Raw genomic sequence first — 17,140 nt, 5'->3', positions numbered from 1 at the left:
CTAGCCCGTTACACGCGGGCCGCGGCGCTGAGGAGGAGGGAGGAGCTCGCTGGAGGCCTGAGGGACAGACTGTCCATTGGGGGCCTGCCGTTTGGGGAGGATGGTTAAGATAGCTAAGTCCTTGCTTGGGTAGCGCCGGTCCCAAATAGCCCGTTCGCCTTTTTTTCTCTGAAAATGTTCCCCAAAATGGAGGATTTCGCAGACTCCGAAGAGCCTGCTGTTTGAGCAGCGTTTCTTTCTTTTCCCGGTGTCACGGCCTTCACGCCACTCCTCGCCCATCGCCTCAGAGCGCCCCCTAAGACTCCCGGCCCAGACGCGCGCGCGCGCGGCATTAGCTGGACATCAGAAACAATTCCTCCCCGCCCCCCATCGCGTAAAAATGGCCGAAAAATGAAACGTTAACGCTTGTTTTTCGTACTGCGTCGTGGAGCTAGCCGCCTGCAGTACGCTGCGAGGCGGGTGATTTGCGCTTGTTTAGTCAGTCGCCTCACATCCTTTTTTTCTTTATCAAAATACTATTAGTTCTGGTTCCTGTAGAGAGAATCGTGTGGTGTGGGACCTTCCGGTTTCCAGACAAAGGGTTTTGGAGTACCGTGGTGTAGTCGCCGCATCATTCTTTGCATTTCGAGCTCTGTGCCATGTTCTGTGTTCTGCATTTACCGTGGATGAATATCCCCTAGGTGTTTATGCTGCTCTGTGGCCATGTTCTGTGTGGAATATTTCTATTGGATCAGTTGGAGTTTTTCAGCCAGACATTTCTAGAACGGTTATGGTGGTTCTGAAATGTCTAGTCTTTCGGGCGCGCTGAAATGATGTGAAGAATTGTTGATTTCGTAGGTAGTGGTCATGAGATTTTGTGTTGATGCTGCGTTCTGTGTTTTAAACCTTGGCTTAAGGTTTCTGAGTAGTCGGTAAAACACATTTTTCTCCCAGGGAAATCTAAACAATTGACTATGCGGACAAAAATGTTTCAGGCTACTTTAAATTTTTTTTTATGTTTAAGATTTCTCTTTAAAAAGATCTTTACTAATGGCTCAGTCATCTACGCAGTCTATCGACGTTGTTTCACATTAGTATTGTTTTAAAAAGCATGAAGGGCTTGAGACATTTTCGTTGAAAAAACGCTCTGGATGATGCCTTTTCCACTGAAATAGAATGTTTTCGCAAACTCGAAATTAAACAACATTAAAATACTACATGAAGATTCTTGTTGGTTATGTAAGGTTTGAAAAAGATCATTTAGCCAGATATGTGTGTTGAAATGCTTTAAATTTGTATTTCTTTCTTTGCACTTAACAGTATATACTTAGAACATTACTTTGTACTTTACCCAGAGAAGTTTCACTTTATCATTTTTATATATTTTTCAGCCGTGTACAGCTTTTGTTATCACATTTTGAACTAATTTGGAAGGATTTAACCACCCTTGATCTATGCATTTGTTTTAGTCTTTAAACATACTAATTTTCTTACTGATGCTTTTAGAGTTTGTAAACGCTAATATTGCAAGTCAGTTAATGGTTTTTACTGAGGAGTGCAATGATGATGTCATATTTTAGGAGCATCACGTAGTTCAAATCCTTAATTTTATAGAAGAGAAGGTTAAAGCCCGGATAGATTGCAATAGTAGCAGTGCTGCCAGTGTGGTCTGCAGAGGCCTTGGATCTTTTTTTTCTCTGAAACAGGATCGCTCTATTGCTCAGACTGGAGTGCAGTGGCCTGATCACTGGCTTACGGCAGCCTCGACCTCCCAGGCTCAAGTAATCCTCCCACTTAAGCCTCCTGGGTAGCTGAGATCACAGGCGCGCGCTCCCACATCAAGCTAATTTTTTGATCATCTGTAGAGACGTGTTCTCACTATGTGACCCAGGCTGGTGTCGAACTCTCGGAGCTCTTAGATCTTAATTCAGACTCCTTCATAGTATAATAGGCTTAAAATGGAAAGACGGTGCTTACAGGAATTTATCCTAAGGGAGTAGTGTGTCAGATTTGCGTATATAAATTTAATACCAGTTTTAAGAATGTTTTTTAAAAATCTAAAGATTCAGGTTTTGGGAATCTGCTAATTCTATTGTGGAAATGGAAATCTATACAGCTACTTAAAACAGTATTTTAGGTGAAGAGTGTGATGGGAAAATAGTAATGTATATAGTTTTAACTGGAAAGGAAAATGATGTAAAACTGCTAATGTCGTTCGATTGTTTTTTAAAGGACAATGTAAAACATGAAAATAGAGATATACCCCAAAATGTTTGCTCAGATGTTGGCATTACGGATGATTTCTGTTTCCTCCTGATGTTTTTCTGAATTTACCACGAGAAAAAACATCTACTTTTGTAATGAGAGAAAAAAATGAAAAACATTTTGTAAATGCCGTAACTGCTTAAAATACTAGAATCGTCTGTATTTTTAAGGGAAATTGGCATAGACATAAACTAGCTGCTTCAAGTCTGAAGTGAAAAGTACTCAAAAGTGACAGAAAGCAGTGCTTGTTTTGTAACATTTTGGGTAGTAGGTATAAGCAAACACAGGAATCATTCTTACGCAAAAATGTTAAAATGATGATTATTGGAAGTATTACTAATTAGCTTACAATATGAATTGCCGCCAAAGAATTGAATAATAGATGTTCTTAGAACATCTTTTAGTTAGGGATACTTGTTTTTATATACCTCCTTTAGTTAGAATTACAGTACAGTTATCCCACACTTCTGGCAACAGGTTCTAAAAGTGGATGATTGTAGCCGGTGGCCTGTAATCCCAGCACTTTAGGAGGCCAAGGCGGGCGGATCATCTGAGGTAAGGAGTTCTGAGACCAGCTTGCCCAACATGGCGAAACCCTATTGCTACTAAAAAGTACAAAAATTTGCTGGGCGTGGTGGCAGGCACCAAAATGTAATCCCAGCTACTTGGGAGGATGAGGGAGGAGAAATCACTTGAACCCGGGAGGGGGAGGTAGCAATTAACCGAGATGGCGCCACTGCATTCCAGCCTGGGCAACAGACTGGATGTTTAATTTTTTATGTTCAATTTTAAATGTTTAATTTTTTCTCAAAAAAAATTAAAGTGGATGGTTGACTTAACATTTGGGATGGACAGTGCTAAGTTTGTTGGGATGAATTGGAAGGGTTATAGGCTGGGAGTGTAGTTCTGTAGTTTTTGCCATTTTCTGTTTATGTGATTGGTTACTATAAGGCACAGTGCTGTTCAGGAAATAAAGTGCTGTAATTTATAATTATTAGCTATGTAGGAAACCTTTCTCATTGGATCATTAGGATTAAAGGCTCTGAAGTTCTTGATAAAAGTTTGTGTGGAAAAGGTTAATGGATAATTAAAAGTAAAACAGAAAACAAGCCTATGGGTTGAGTTTTAGCTATGTACCTTTGAAGGGGTTTTATATGTAATTTTAAAAATTGAGTGTAAGTTTTAGGTTTTAACTTAACACGTTTATATTATAAGCCTATTTGTAATACAGTAAAAGTTACATGATAAAGTGCTGTTATCTGACCTAACCTGAATGTAATTTATTACTGTGGCCCTTCCGTGTGGATGGAGTGCAGAGTGCCAATGATGTGATGCAGCTTTGGTATACTTTTCCAGTTGTACATTAAGCCCTGTTCTCTGTATAAATTAAAGCTCAAGGCTCTTTGGAAGTGGAAAAAAAAACAAACGAAGTACTAATAAAAGCTTAGGTTTGAAAAAATTTTAAAACTATTCCAAAATTTAAAGTATGCTTGCTTACCCGCCCCCCCGCCCCCGCAAACCTTAAAAACATATTATGTGACATTCTCTTTAATCTAGAATCTCACTAACGTGTGGTTGTTGATACCCTGTTCTCAGGCAAAAAACAGGTTAGTAGGAAAACAGGAGAGTGTGCCTGTGGGGCAGGTGAGAGTAGTTCTCAACTATGCAGATGGATAAGAAAAGTAAAAGCAACAGAGTGCCTATGGTAAATGTCTTGGCCAGCGGTAAATGCAACAAGTATGGAAAGTAATCATTTAATTAATAATAGGGAACAGTCTCATCTGCATTTAGTTCATGAAGATGCATAACTTTCAGATCTTTTAGGATGAAATGTTTGGTGTTTTTTCCTCCTTTGTGAGGATTGTTAGGATAGTAAGCATCCCCCTTTGGTATAGTAACACACAGGAACCTATACCATATGTGAAAATTAAAAGTCAATTATTTGAGCACCCAACTTAAGCAGTAGTTGGGGAAAGAACAGTGATGTCAAAGAAATACAAACATTTGGCTGGGCATGGTGGCTCACACCTGTAATCCCAGCACTTTGAGAGGCTGAGGTGGGCGGATCACTTCAGGCCAGGAGTTTGAGACCAACCTGGGCAACATGCTGAAACCCCGTTTCTACTAAAAATACAAAAATTAGCCGGGCGTGATGACGTGTGCTTGCTTGTAATTCCAGCTGCTCAAGAGGCTGAAGCAGGAGAATTGCTTGAACCTGGTAGGCGGAAGTTGCAGTGAGCTGAGATCGTGCTGCTGTGCTCCAGGCTGGTGACAGAACAAAACTGTCTCAAAAAGAAAAGCAATACAAACATTTGAACTCCAAATATTCTTTGTGTGTAGAAAAATTTAGTGGATAATTAAAACTAGAGCAGAGAGAAAAGCCTATGAGTTGAGAGATTTTTAGATATGTGACTGGAAAGATTGGAAAAGCATATCAGTTTTAATGTTTGTGTCTGTTTTTGTGTGGGCTGTGGTATTTTGGAAGAGCACCATGGAGGAGGAAGTTTTGCAGTTATGCACCAAGGGACACCAAGCAATATTAGCATTGTTCTTGGTAATGGCAAGAAATTGAAAACAACCTAAATGTTCATCTGCAGAATAGATAAGTACATATGCATGCATAATGATACCTATATTGCAGTGAAAATGTAGGTTTAACTCACAATTGTGGATAAATCAGTTTTTAAAAGTAAGTCAGAACAGTAAATTTTAAGTCGATTTGCATAAAGTTCAGAAATGCAAAATTAATTAAGGGTACATACATTAAGTAGTCAAACTTAAAAACAAGGGGAGGGAGTCATTTGAAATTGCTATGTAGATTTATTTCCAAGGTCTTTTTAATATTCTGTTTCGTATTTGTATATACATTGGTTTGTGTAATATATTGAATGATTAAAAGGAGGTGCTAGGCCTTGAGAAAATTACTAGTATTACATGAAATGAGAGAGGGATGCATCCCAGCTATTAATTTTATTTACACAAGCATAGAGTAGTTTCTGTAAATGGAATAGCAAGCAGATGTTTCTGTAAGGTGTTTGGTTATGGTTGGGGAAAAGGTTTAAAGAAGTAGAATGGAACCAATATATGAAAGGCATTGAAAATTACATATGAGGCAGGGCACAGTGATTCATGCCTGTAACCTCAGCACTTTGGGAGGCTGAGTCAGGAGGATTAGTTGAGCCCAGGAGTTCATGAACAGCTCAGGCAACATAGTGAGACCTTGTCTCTACTAAAAATGTAAAATGTCGGGTATAGTGGTGCGTGCCTGTGGTCCCTGCTTAGACGGGAGGATCACTTGAGCCCGCGAGATTGAGTCTGCAGTGAGCCAAGATTGTGCTGCTGCGTTGGGCAACAGATTAAGACCCTGTCTTGAAGAAAAAAAAAAAAAAAAAAGGAAATCATAGTGTGGATTTCATGTGGTAAGTGGTAGGGAGTAGTAGGTTTTTGAGCCAGGAGAGTGTGAAATGAGTGATGGTTCAGGTTGTTTTTATTGAAAGATGATGAGGTGTGAGTTTTGATGCTAGGAGGCCAGCTAAAAAGCAGGGCTAAGATTATGGCAGAGAGAATAGAAAGGTAAGGTCTATGGCCATACCACCCTAGACGCACCTGATTTCATCTGCTCTTGGAAGCTAAACAGTGTTGGGCCTGGTTAGTGCTTGGATGGGAGATAGGTTGAAGGGTGATTTAAACACATGTTGGCAATAGAGAATGAAGAAGGAAGATGTTTAGTTTGTCCACTTTTACTAGAATTACTGCAGTATAGTGTATTGTTCTTTATCTTACCTGTTAAAAGTTACTACCAGTTGGCTCACACCTGTAATCCCAGCACTTTGGGAGGCCAAGGTGGGTGAATCACGAGGTCAGGAGTTCAAGACCAGTCTGGCCAACATGATGAAACCCTGTCTCTACTAAAAAATACAGAAAATTTGCCGGGTGTGGTGGTGTGTGCCTGTAATCCCAGCTACTCAGGAGGCTGAGGCAGGAGAATTGCGGGAACCCAGGAGGTGGAGGTTGCAGTGAGCTGAGATCGCACCATTGCACTCCAACCCCGGCAACTTGCGTGAGGCTCCTCTCAAAAAAAAAAAAAAAAAAAAAAAAGTTACTGCCAGTGAGTGAGACGCGATCTCGGCTCACTGCACACTCCACCTCCCGGATTCACGCCATTCTCCTGCCTCAGTCTCCCGAGTAGCTGGGACTACAGGTGCGCACCACCATGCCCGGCTAATTTTTTGTATTTTTAGTAGAGGTGGGGTTTCATTGTGTTAGCCAGGATGGTCTCAATCTCCTGGCCTCATAATCTGCCCTCCTTGGCCTCCCAAAGTGCTGGGATTACAGGTGTGAGCCACTGCGCCTGGCTGTTACTACCAGTCTTTAAATCTGTTTTTGAAAGCTAATACGTGGTTACTAGTATGACATTAAAGTTGACACATGAAAGAGACTATGGTGCAGATAAAAAGTTTATAAGCTCTTTATTCATGTGTCTTTGGATCTCAGTCCTTTTACCTCTAAAAGTTTTTCTCATCTAGAAATAAAAATAGATTTTACCTTCCTAGTTTTATGAGGATCAGATTACACCAAATGAGATGATTACTATGGTGCTGTGTGCCAGACACTATTTTAGATGTTTTATATAGACTGATTTATTTTTTTTATTTATTTATTTTTTTGAGACGGAGTCTCGCTCGGCCGCCCAGGCTGGAGTGCAGTGGCCAGATCTCAGCTCACTGCAAGCTCCGCCTCCCGGGTTTACACCATTCTCCTGCCTTAGCCTCCTGAGTAGCTGGGACTACAGGCGCCCACCACCTCGCCCGGCTATTTTTTTGTATTTTTTAGTGGAGACGGGGTTTCACCATGTCAGCCAGGATGGTCTCGATCTCCTGACCTCGTGATCCGCCCGTCTCGGCCTCCCAAAGTGCTGGGATACAGGCTTGAGCCACCGCTCCCGGCCGACTAATTTATTAAGTCTTCTTTTTGAGACAGTCTCGCTCTGTCACCCAGGCTGGAGTGCAGTGGTGCATTCTTGGCTCACTGCAGCCTCTGCCTCTGGGGGTTCAAGTGATTCTTCTGCCTCAGCCTCCCCAGTAGCTGGGATTACAGGCACATGCCACCACGCCTGGCTAATTTTTGGTGGGTTTTTTGTTGTTGTTTTGAGACAGTTTTGCTCTTGTTGCCCAGGCTGGAGTGCATTGGCACGATCTCAGCTCACTGCAGCCTCCGCCTTCTGGGTTCAAGTGATTCTCCTGCCTCAGCCTCCCGAGTAGCCGGGATTACAGGCACCTGCCACCACACCGGCTCATTTTTGTATTTTTAGTAGAGACAGCGTTTCCCCACGTTGGGCAGGCTGGTCTCAAGCTTGAGGCCTTAAGTGATTATCCCACCTCAGCTTCCCAAAGTGCTAGGATTACAGCCATGAGCCACTGTGCCTGGCCTAATTTATCAAGTCTTTACAGCCTTATGAAGTAGGTATTATTTTTATTTCCCCCCACCCTTTTTGGTGCAAGGTCACACAGCTATTTGTAATAGAACCAGGATTCACGCGAAGGCTTTTGGGCCCCCAAGATTTAGTATGTATGAAATAAAAGTTGTACAAATGTTGATGGAAGTCAAGAGAGTAGGGGTCTTAGGGATACAGAATGGAGCCTTTTTTTTTTTTTTTTTTTTTTTTTTTTTTTTTTTTTTTTTTTGAGACAGAGTCTCACTCTGTCACCCACGCTGGAGTGCAGTGGCACAATCTTGGCTCACTGCATCCTCCACCTCCCGGGTTCAAGTGATTCTCCTGCCTCAGCCTCCCAAGTAGCTGGGACTACAGGCATGTGCCACCACACCTGGCTAATTTTTGTATTTTTTTAGCAGAGATGGGGTTTTGTCATATTGACCAGGCTGGTCTCGAGCTCCTGACCTCAAGTGATCCTCTTGCCTCAGTCTCCCAAAGGGCTGGGACTACAGGTATGAGCCCCCACACCCAGCCCAGAATGGAGCCTTGAAAGAAATCACTGATTTTGCTTAAGCAGAGAAGAAAGTAGAGAGCCAAGTTTCTGTCGAGATCAAATAGACAGTGAACATCATCAGGTAAACGGGGTAACTTTCTATCTTGTAAGACGGGTTTACTCCATTAATTGTGTGTAGTTTCAATCTGAAACTATTTCTTGCTTGATTGAAGGTCACTGGGAAAAAAATTTAAACCTGGGAAGACAATATTATTTCAGGTCTGAGTGGGAGTTTCTTACACTGGTTAACAAGTAGTGTTCTATCTTCTCAGCAGCTGATGCCACTCTGCAATACTCATTATTTAGCCTAAGGATCAGGAAGTGGACTAGAAGTTGACTTCACATCTGTTAGATGGATTAAGAGCAATGGTCTTAAAGCACTTTTGAAAATACTTAGGCTTGTTTTTCAGCCTTCCTGGCACTACACTCTTATCGTATGATGACACATGCTACTTTACCACACCCGGCTAATTTTTGTATTTTTAGTAGAGACGAGGTTTCACCATGTTGGCCAGGCTGGTCGCAACCTCCTGACCTCAGGTAATCTGCCCACCTTGGCCTCCCAAAGTGCTGGATTACAGGTGTGAACCACTGCGCCTGGCCTATTTTAAAAACTTAAGGCACTCAAGGTACATGCCATACTGAGATGAGATTGTGACACTCGAAAACATAGCATAAGATTTGAAAGTGGCTGAAACTCTAGGAAAAAAACGGAGTAGTTCCTCAGCACACTTCAAAAAACAAACCCTTAAATGAAATCATTGTTACAGAATATATTAGGAAATATTGTATACACCAACATTAAAATGAAAACTTCTGGTACCTTTAAAATGGAAACTATGGTAAGTTCTTTATAAAACCATTATAAAATTTAATAAATGAAGAAAAATTTAAAGAGTAACTGAAACCTGTTCTTGAATTGAAAATAAGTTGGATGCTTGGTTTGAAAGTCATGACCACAGGAATCAATATTTTTGTGTGATTTATGACAAAAATCAAGCAGTTGCCTTTCCAAATGATGCTGCTTTGAAATTACTGATAGTCAACTATGTCTGCCATCTGCCAGTGACATGGGTTAAGACATTTTTACTAAATTGGTATTGTTGATTGCTGTCTAAAACATATTTGGTATATTTTCACATGAATAAGCTAATAAATGATCAAGGTGATTGGCCTTGATAGAACATTTGGAAAATCTGAACATTTTTTGCAGTTCAGAAGAGGAAAATACAAGAAACAGGTTTTCTAGCTGTTGCTTGTAAGTCTCAATGTGAAGTTAAAGGATTAAAATAATGTCATGAAGGCATTTTTTTCTCTGCGTATCTCTATTTTTATGGTTAAACCATAAATCTTTTATAGTTTTATGGGTAAACCATCTCAAATTAGTTGTGTATGGTTTTTTTTTTTTTAATTCTGACTACAAAGACTGAAAAGAGAAAAATTTATTTTTTTTGTTTGTTTTGATTTTTGAGACAGATTCTTGATCTGTGGCCCAGGCTGGAGTACAATGCCACAATCTCAGCTCACTGCAACTTCTGCCTCCCAGGTTCAAGCGATTCTCTGGCTTCAGCCTCCTGAGTAGCTGGTACTACAGGTGTGCACCACCATGCCCAGCTAATTTTTATATTTTTAGTAGAGACGGAGTTTCACCACGTTGGCCAGGATGGTCTCAATCTCTTGACCTCATGATCTGCCCGCCTTGGCCTCCCAAAGTGCAGGGATTACAGGCGTGAGCCACCGTGCCCTGCCAGAGAAAAATTATTTAAATGACTGATTATCTCACACAGTTGAGAGCATAGCTGAAGATCCATGTAGAGTAGTAGATACCTCTTAGCATTTTGGGAGGCCAAGGCAGGAAGATCGCTTGAGCCCAGGAGTTCGAGACCAGCCTGGCCAACATGGTGAAAACCCCTGTCTACCAAAGCTGTGAAAACTAACCGAGCATGGTGGCGTGTGTCTGTAGTCCCAGCTGGTTGGGCTGAGGTGGAAGGATGGTTTGAGCCTGGGAGGCAGAGGTTACAGTGAGCCTGGGCAATGGAGGAGTCAGACACTGTCTTAAAAAAAAAAAAAAAAAAAAAAGCTAAAAGTCTTTTCATTTTTTTCTAATACCTTCTAAGAAACTAAAGTTGGCTTGTGCTTATTTTAGTAATTATGCTAAATAACCCTCTGAAAGAATGACTAAGGACTTACAGGTAATCTTTAAGGAAATTTAGATCTGGAACAGCTGTTTGCTTCTGTTCTCCATGAATTTTCAGGGTATGTGAAAATTTTCAGAAATATTTTAGTACTCTATTTCTTTTAATTGGAGAAGAAAAAGCCAATAACAAAAATCAGATTCTCATGGAATGGGAGGTAGAATATTAACTGAAACGTTTCCTAACCATACATAGGGATGATATTCAGATTTGTTTAGATGTTGAATGTGAAGCTGACATTTTTAAACAGCTTAAAATTGTATCATAAAATAGTTTTAAGTTACAGTTTGTTTTGAGTTGTCTATAAAAATGAATTTTTAAGCTCATTTGTTCAGAATTTGGTTATCGGGCTGGGCATGGTGGCTCACGCCTATAATCCCAGCACTTTGGAAGGGCAAAGCAGGGGGATCATGTGAGGTCAAGACCAGCCTGACCAACGTGGAGAAACCGTGTCTCTACTAAAAACACAAAATTAGCTGGGCGTGGTGGCGTGTGTCTGTAATTTCAGCTACTTGGGAGACTGAGGCAGGAGAATTACTTGAACCCAGGAGGCAGAGGTTGCAGTGAGCTGAGATTGTGCCATTGCATTCCAGCCTGGGCATCAAGAGTGAAACTCCATCTCAAAAAAAAAAAAAAAAAAAAAAAGAATTTGATTATCAAGATTGTAGTAAATGGCATTTGTGAAGTGAAGTTGTGGGTGATGTTGATAGTTTTTAGAGGTGTGCAGGTGCTTTCTTTTTTGGAAGTGAAAGGTTCTGCATTGATGGGCATTTACACTATTACATAGAGATTTAAAATAGGTAAATTGGATTTTGATAATAAATGTTCTCCCAAAGCTACTATATTCAAAATTGTTTTAACTTCTAGTGCAGTTTCCTATAAAAAGGCAATTTTATAATTACAGGAAAAAAACATAGTAAAAGAAGCTAATCTTTTGTAAATCTTAGTAAATGTCTCAATATTGTGCTGCCTTTACTAATAGGCAGTGGGTCCCATGTGAATGAACCTTTAAAAGTGGCTTGTACATCTTATGTTCAGCATTGACATGATAGAGGAACTGTTTTCATAAATGCTTTTTCAACAATGCTGCCACATCTGGTTTCTCCCAACTTTGTTCTAATAAAACCATTTTTAAGAATTTGGTTTATTTGTGGTTTAATCCAAAATCTAACTTAAGTTGCTTTTCACTAATTTTACCCTAATATCCTTGATAGAGTTGCATTTTAAGTTGAAACTGAGTATCTTAAAAATACTGAGGTGGTTGTTAATGGAATTACACGTTGTCATGGGATTTACATTGTTTGTCTTGACTCTTTTCTGAGTTTTTCTGACATCCATTTTCTGTTTGTCTTCAGGTTATCCTTTACCTTTGCATCTCTTAACTTTTCCTTTTGTAGATCCACTGTTTTCCTATGAGCTACCAAAAAATGTAATTGAGAGCTCTGTAATCTAACAATCACATTTCCTTAAAATATGACCATTTTAAAAATTTTAAACATAATTGTAATACCATTATATAATTTCTCTTAGGGAAAAAATAGTTCAAAAGACTGACTTTCAGGAATACACAGCTTTGGCTACAACATGAAAGTCAAAGCTGCAATTAATAACCCTGATACTTAAACATTTTTATTTTGAAAAACCCTCTAAAGGTTTTGATTTTTAAAATATGTGTGAAAATTTAGAGGGTCCACCACCATTTACATAGCATCTCAGCCACCATTCTGTGTGGCATTTATAAGACATATCAAAGAAACTTTCATCCAAAGAAGTCCACTTACTCTCGTCTTTATTAATCTTAAAGCTTAAGTAGTTTACATAGTGGATCTTGTCTAGAACTATTGATAGTTTCTTTGGTGTATTTTCTCAAATTCATCTTTCTTGGTGTGCAAAAACATCTTCCTGTAACTCCAGCCACCTCTTACAGCATTTCTGTGTCTTTTAAAACTTGATTATATCTATTTTTAAAAATCTAGTCTAAATCTTTCTTGCTGCAACTTTTTTATACTTCCTCTGCACTGTATTTGTCCATTTGTATCCTTGCTTTAATCTATCATTGGCGAAATTGGTCCTGTAATAGACTTGTAACTACTGGATATTGTCTGGTTTTACTGTTAAAGTTTAACATATTAAGCTACCAGTGCTGAGTGTATTGGTGATCAAAAAATAGAAAATTTAAACAATGCCTCATAGAATTCTGTACGAAACAACTTTAGATTTACCTCTGTATGTAGTTGTGATTATAAAATTGTTTCACTGAAGACGTTATGTATATCTTTTAACTAATGTTTTATGACAATCATGATATAAATTATTTGGAAATTCTTATGTGACAGTTTCTGAGGTACAATAATGATTTAAGAAAGAAAACAGTTTCATCTAGAAACACGTCTTGGGGAATCATAATCAGAACATAAATTTACCAGGTGATTTGGGCTATTCTTGTGAAAAGTTTACAGGAAACTGTGTAACCAAGATCTCATTTTCATTTTTCCTGTTTTGTGCTGTAGATATGCTGTAGCCCTGAGCATTAAATGAGTACTGATGGATGCTAATTGGGGAGTTCCCTTCTTTTAATCACCTGTATTTTCTGTACCTAGGTTTTTTCTTGGGAGGGCTCCTATTCCTGTACTGACCAGAGTTAGTTCTCCTTACTTTAAAAGATTAGATATTAAGAAAGCACTGCCTGATGTAGGATGGTCAGTAAGAAGGCAATTAGTTATATAACTTAAATTTGGGCAGCAATCCTTAAAACTATAGGAAATGACTTATTTTTCTTATTCACATCTATCTTCACCTCAAATTGATTTTGCTGTATAAAGGTCTCAGCTATTATGTTTGGTCTTATATCTTATATTAGGTACTTGAAACCTAAGCTTCATTTACTTATGATTTTACTTGGTTCTTTCTGATAGTGATAATAGGTCTCATTTTCCAAAGCACAATACAACTGATTCATCTTTGACTTGCTGACCTTGATTTTTTTTGTTTTTAGTCTTCTCCTGGAACTTAAGCATCATACTATAGGGTGTATTTTTATTCTTCTAAAAGAAGAAACCCATCTATATTTTTACCAAAATTTTGATGTACTCAGACATCTAACCTTTCAATTTACATGTTTTTAAACTCAGTATGAAAGTCCCTTTAATAGTTAAGCTTTAGCGTGAAATACTACTTTTTAAATATCTATATGCAGGCTCTGCATACATCAGGAATCTGTTTAAGATATGTAATAAATTCCTTGTAAGTTTGAGATCTTAAATGTTTTTTTTTTTTAAATCAACATGATGCATAAGTTTTTTTTTCTTAAAAAAACGGCATCTGCTTAAAGGGATTTATGACTAAAATTGCTTATTTTTCTACAGAGTTGTCTGCTGGTTCTCAGCTTGAAGAAGATTCTGCAGTCCTTATTGATCCTTTTTCTTGGCGTTACCATTTTTTGAAGCAAAGTTAACCTAGCTTTCTAGTTTGAGCTTTCTTTTTGGCCGTCTTTAAAAAAAAATTTTTTTTTTAATCTATAAAATAGACAAGAGCTAGTTCTACAATGTCCAAGTCATTCCAGCAGTCATCTCTCAGTAGGGACTCACAGGGTCATGGGCGTGACCTGTCTGCGGCAGGAATAGGCCTTCTTGCTGCTGCTACCCAGTCTTTAAGTATGCCAGCATCTCTTGGAAGGATGAACCAGGGTACTGCACGCCTTGCTAGTTTAATGAATCTTGGAATGAGTTCTTCATTGAATCAACAAGGAGCTCATAGTGCACTGTCTTCTGCTAGTACTTCTTCCCATAATTTGCAGTCTATATTTAACATTGGAAGTAGAGGTCCACTCCCTTTATCTTCTCAACACCGTGGAGATGCAGACCAGGCCAGTAACATTTTGGCCAGCTTTGGTCTGTCTGCTAGAGACTTAGATGAACTGAGTCGTTATCCAGAGGACAAGATTACTCCTGAGAATTTGCCCCAAATCCTTCTACAGCTTAAAAGGAGGAGAACTGAAGAAGGCCCTACCTTGAGTTATGGTAGAGATGGCAGATCTGCTACACGGGAGCCACCATACAGAGTACCTAGGGATGATTGGGAAGAAAAAAGGCACTTTAGAAGAGATAGTTTTGATGATCGTGGTCCTAGTCTCAACCCAGTGCTTGATTATGACCATGGAAGTCGTTCTCAAGAATCTGGTTATTATGACAGAATGGATTATGAAGATGACAGATTAAGAGATGGAGAAAGGTGTAGGGATGATTCTTTTTTTGGTGAGACCTCGCATAACTATCATAAATTTGACAGTGAGTATGAGAGAATGGGACGTGGTCCTGGCCCCTTACAAGAGAGATCTCTCTTTGAGAAAAAGAGAGGCGCTCCTCCAAGTAGCAATATTGAAGACTTCCATGGACTCTTACCGAAGGGTTATCCCCATCTGTGCTCTATATGTGATTTGCCAGTTCATTCTAATAAGGTGAGTTAACGCAACAGATGCTTCTAATTTCTTTTACATTGTAGTGCCTATTTACCTATATCTTTGACTCTAATTCTGTAGTCTGATGACATTGAGTTGATCAAGCATTTTTAAACTTTTGAGAACACTTACTTTATTTGGAAGGTAATTGTTTTTGAGCATTTTAAACCAGGGCTTTACATTAATGTATTCTGCCTAGATTACTTCTGGCCACAAAGCTGTCATCCACTGAGATTATCTTGTTGGTTTTTGGCATCAATATGTTCTTCTTAATCATATATTTAAGCAGGTTTTTTTGTCTGCTTTGTTGAATTAAGTATTTTTTTTGCAGTCAATGTGCTCTGCCATTCAGGATGCTAGATTTCAGCTCTCCATCTGTCTTGATTGCTGATTTGTATGTAGTAAAGATGTATTCTTGAACAATTCTCTTTTTTTCCTTATCTGTGGCTACAGGGAAAGAGTTAATGTAGAGCCCTGGTGTTTGTTTCAGTATGTTTCATATTTTAGATTAGTTCATTCTTCCTTTTTTAATTTCCCTTTAACACAAACTTTCATACTATGACTGAAATTTTTCATCATTTTTTTTCTCCTTTTCCACAACTTTCTTAAACATACTTCAGAACTCACTTTTTATTATCCCATATTACATCTATCCCTTTAGAGACTTGGACAAATCAACTACTACAGTATCCTGCTCTGTGTTCCTCATAAACAAATTCTTTTTCTGAGTTAGGCTTAGACTTCTGATATAGTCATTTGAAAAGAAAATCTAATTCTCCTTTGCTTTAATTATCACATCTACCAAAATGGGAACTTTTTCAAAATGCCCTTTTAAATATGTTGTCCTTTCTCTTTCAACTTTTTCAGTGTTACTCATTCTGACTTTTTTCCCCCCAATATATGGTGCAGTTGACTTAAAGTCATCGTTATAGCACCCCACTAGCTTGATCTATAATCTGTGACCATCCATTTTTCCTGATGTGCTCTACTTAACTGGAACAAGTTGCTGCCATGAAATTGATTTGATGGTTACTGTTACAGGGTTTTTCTTTACAGTAACATCTGGAAGGGTCATTTTCTTTTCATAGCTAATCCTTTGATAAGCATTTTTTAGTAAGTGAGTATGGATTTTTTTTAGTAGACTAAATCATACCATTGTTTTTAATATTCTGTTAAAGAGTATTACCAGTCACTCCCTTTCCTTATGTTTGGATCTCAGTATTTTTGTCGTTTAATCTTTAATCTGTACCAAAGTAAATTAACATAAATACTAAATTTAGGTTTATTTAAACATTTAAGAAGATGTATTTTCATTAAGAAATACAACCCCAAACTCACAAAAGCCAGCAAATTTTAATTGGTGTATGTTTTGGGTGTTACCTTTTCCTAAATTTGTTGGCTCTACTAAATATATCATGGAATTCATTTTAGTTTTTGATCAGCACTAAACTTTAAATTTTAGGTCCCGTGTGAATTGATAGAACGAAAAGGTCCATTAAACATTGGTGACTCCAATTTTTTCTACGTTATTTCTTGCCTGTTTATAAGGAAATAATAGCAGAAATGGCAATGTGACCAGTATTCTCAGAAAGGATCTCTAAATTCTGAGGAAAATAGATAGTTACAGTGTCTCAAATGAGAGTGATGTTAAGGGACTTAAAAAATCTTTGCTACTGGAGTCATTAAGCTGTTGGGACATCATAAAGGAACACAACGGAACCATGAGAGGACTTCGAGAAAAGTTTCTGTTTTTATGTATGATTATGCTTTTTTTCTCCAAATTTTGCTACCTTCTAGTTCCTGAAGAAGGCTAATAACTTAAATGGATCTAAATTAACAAAAGAGCAGTTTTTACATATTTTGATGAAACTATGGATTCAAGAGTAAGATACCCTACCCTAGTGCAAGAGGTACTTTTCGCCTGTAAAAATGCTTAGGTCCTAGCCAGTTTTGGTATTCTGTCAATATACTGAGTACATTTGAGAAGTATTTTAGAGGCCTTTTGTTTAATTCTGTGGTTTAAATGTGTAAATTGGACCAACTTTAAGAAGTTTAAACACATGGATTATCTGAATTTCTAGTTTTCTAGTTGCCTCACTATGTTTTTTACGTATATGCATTCTGTTGAAAAAATATTTAAATATTCACTTTAGCAGTGGACCCTCTATAACCTCTATAGAAATGACCTTAGAGAAAATTTCTGTGATGGAAGTAGATAATGAAAAATTTTTAAACATTTAATCCTGCTCTCTGGTATT

At 38.4% G+C, this 17,140-nt stretch overlaps 3 protein-coding genes across 9 annotated transcripts in view; 1 reads left to right on the top strand and 2 right to left on the bottom strand.

Annotated features, from left to right (window-relative positions):
* The window catches only part of SIL1 (SIL1 nucleotide exchange factor), a 430,788-nt gene that overhangs the window by 342,127 nt on the left and 71,521 nt on the right, over positions 1-17,140 (bottom strand). The window lies entirely within an intron of this gene.
* The window catches only part of LOC126956106 (uncharacterized), a 589,638-nt gene that overhangs the window by 541,505 nt on the left and 30,993 nt on the right, over positions 1-17,140 (bottom strand). The gene's annotated exons all lie outside the window — the stretch shown is intronic.
* MATR3 (matrin 3) overlaps positions 1-17,140 on the top strand; it is a 37,852-nt gene that overhangs the window by 602 nt on the left and 20,110 nt on the right. For 3 of the 7 annotated variants that reach the window (XM_050794987.1, XM_050794985.1, XM_050794986.1), the window contains exon 2: positions 13,792-14,882. The exons of the other annotated variants lie outside the window; for them this stretch is intronic. In XM_050794987.1, coding sequence (XP_050650944.1) covers positions 13,971-14,882 — 912 coding nt within the window. In that variant the 5' untranslated portion in view covers positions 13,792-13,970. The remainder of the gene's footprint in view (positions 1-13,791; positions 14,883-17,140) is intronic. 7 annotated transcript variants of the gene reach the window in all.

Source organism: Macaca thibetana, chromosome 6 (genome assembly GCF_024542745.1).
Source record: "Macaca thibetana thibetana isolate TM-01 chromosome 6, ASM2454274v1, whole genome shotgun sequence".
In the NCBI taxonomy this organism is placed as follows: domain Eukaryota; kingdom Metazoa; phylum Chordata; class Mammalia; order Primates; family Cercopithecidae; genus Macaca; species Macaca thibetana.
This window is presented reverse-complemented; position numbering and strand designations above follow the sequence as displayed.